The 2,094-nt window shown below is 39.1% G+C and overlaps 1 protein-coding gene across 1 annotated transcript; it reads right to left on the bottom strand.

The window, feature by feature from the left end:
• Window positions 1–1,335: 1,335 nt before the first annotated feature.
• Window positions 1,336–2,094, bottom strand: LOC128554867 (SCAN domain-containing protein 3-like). Its single transcript, XM_053536184.1, has one exon. The coding sequence runs from the start codon at window positions 2,092–2,094 to the stop codon at window positions 1,336–1,338; it is 759 nt and encodes a 252-aa protein (XP_053392159.1).

Genomic DNA, 2,094 nt, shown 5'->3' with positions numbered 1-2,094 from the left:
GCCTGAAATGCTCATGTGTCCTTTCTAAAATAAATCTAAATGAAGGATCATTTAAGCAATATTGGACAATTTGTATTTGTATGTGTAATGGTAACCGCAGAAATTCTAGTGTCTTTTTATGCACCCCAGTCCGTTTTTCCAAGACAGCTTTATGTAATCTACTTTGCATTTCTTTTCGCACATTATCCGTTTCGGTCTCGTTGGCCTTTGGTTTTGGAACGGACTTCTTGCCGTTTTCCTGTTTTCTTTGAGCCGATGCGTCTCCAAGATCATAGTCTGTTGCTGCCTCGTCACTGCTGTCTGGCTGTTCAAAGTCTGATAAATACTCGGTAAGAATGTTTCTTTGTAGCCCTACACTAACATAATGCATTCCATTATTTTCTGGAAAATAAGCTATGCTCAACACAGGTAACATTCTATCATAAAAGCCATCATTTGATATAAGTCTTGTATGTGTGCGACCTCGAGGTGATATAATTATGCATTGCATGTTATATTCCCTCATGAGAGCCACGAGCGTAAGATTATCACCATAATAGCCATCACGCGCCATAGAGAAAACATATTCTTCATACGTCATGTTATGAACAAACTGTCTGTAGAACGCGTCGTGCTGTTTAAGATGTTCTGTAGCTTCTTTTCTCAGTGTTGTAGCATTTCTATGTATTCCTTTGATTTGCATTTGGTGTGCGATCGCTTCAAACTGGCAGTTGCCATCTGGAGACGGGTCATATATCACTGAAATTCCACTCGGGAAATCATCGGTATCAAGCAAATTCAAATAATCTTCATGTGTCATAACCTTATATAGTTTGTCACGATGATTCCTCTTCTTCGTGCTTAACTTTGGTTTCGCAACCCGCTTTCTTCTACCTTTTTCTTTTGCGACTGTAGTACTTGTGATGTATTCTACCCCGATCCAATTTCTTACAAAATCTGTCTGATGCTAAGGATCTTTATAAAGCACGCGGTATCTACTTCTTCGCTTATTAAATCCCAAAATTATTCCTGGAATAACATGACGTTTCAGGGGAGTCCTCGTCACTGAAAACGGGTAGCGAAGAAGAACTCTTTCTCCAACTTTATATTTACTTGGACAAGGAGCATTCTTTAAAATTTTTGAGTAACACGACTTGGAGGCCTTCTTAATCTTCTTGTGAACATTCCGGTCAGTTTGATTTGTAATGACATGGCTTCTACCATAATAGGCCTCAAATGGTGTAACATACCCAATAGCCTTTGATACACTTGTGTTTATTTCGTTTGCTATCCAGGTTAGTCCTTCTACCCAACTGAAACCTTCACGTCTTGTACTGGCGAATCTAATTCTTTGCTTCAAAACGCGATTTGATCGTTCACACTTTCCTTCTTTCCTTGAGATTGCGGATAATATGGTCTGCCATGTATTACTTCTACACCATGTTTTTCCATCATTTGGTCCATTTTCTGTCCCTTAAATTCGGGGCCGTTGTCACATTGTATGATTTTTGGAGCTCCGTTTTGCATTATTGTCTTTTCAAGTACTGCAGCTATCTCGGTACTTTTTTTGCTTTTTAGCGGTTGCGGCAAAATGTATCTCGAGTATACATCAATGATTTGCAAAATGTATTTGTACGTGTGACCGTTAAACATAACTGCATCTTCGGACATATCAATCAAATCAATCTGCCACCGATGTCCCGGTCGATCGGCTGTTACAGTCTTTGGAATAGGCTTATTTGTGAATCGTGGATACTGCCTATGATAACTTTTACTTTTAGATAGAATTTCAATGACCTTCCGAAGGGTAAATCCTGTATACTTCAATTTCATTTTATTGTATAGCACTCGAGGAGCACACCCGTGACTATCTTTAAAAGCCTTTTTGACAAATGCAGATAATTCATCTTCAACATTAACGATCTTTCCATGACACAATAATTGTCCACTATCATTGAGTCCATACTGATCCCTAAGTTTCCGAAGTTGCATTATCGCCTGTTTCTGTTCTTGCGTTCTTTGACTGACGGGTACTTCGAATTCCTTTTTCAGCATCGATATCATTGTGTCGTACTTCGTTCTCGAAAGGCATCCCAGTGCCTTCTGCTTTTTCAT

Source organism: Mercenaria mercenaria, unplaced genomic scaffold, assembly GCF_021730395.1.
Source record: "Mercenaria mercenaria strain notata unplaced genomic scaffold, MADL_Memer_1 contig_816, whole genome shotgun sequence".
Classification (NCBI taxonomy): Eukaryota; Metazoa; Mollusca; class Bivalvia; order Venerida; family Veneridae; genus Mercenaria; species Mercenaria mercenaria.
Note: the sequence above shows the minus strand (reverse complement) of the source record. Positions and strands in the feature narration are given on the sequence as shown.

Coding starts and splice junctions, on each gene's coding strand:
- LOC128554867 (XM_053536184.1), bottom strand. CDS start 2,094: ATGAAAAAGCAGAAGGCACTGGGATGCCTTTCGAGAACGAAGTACGAC.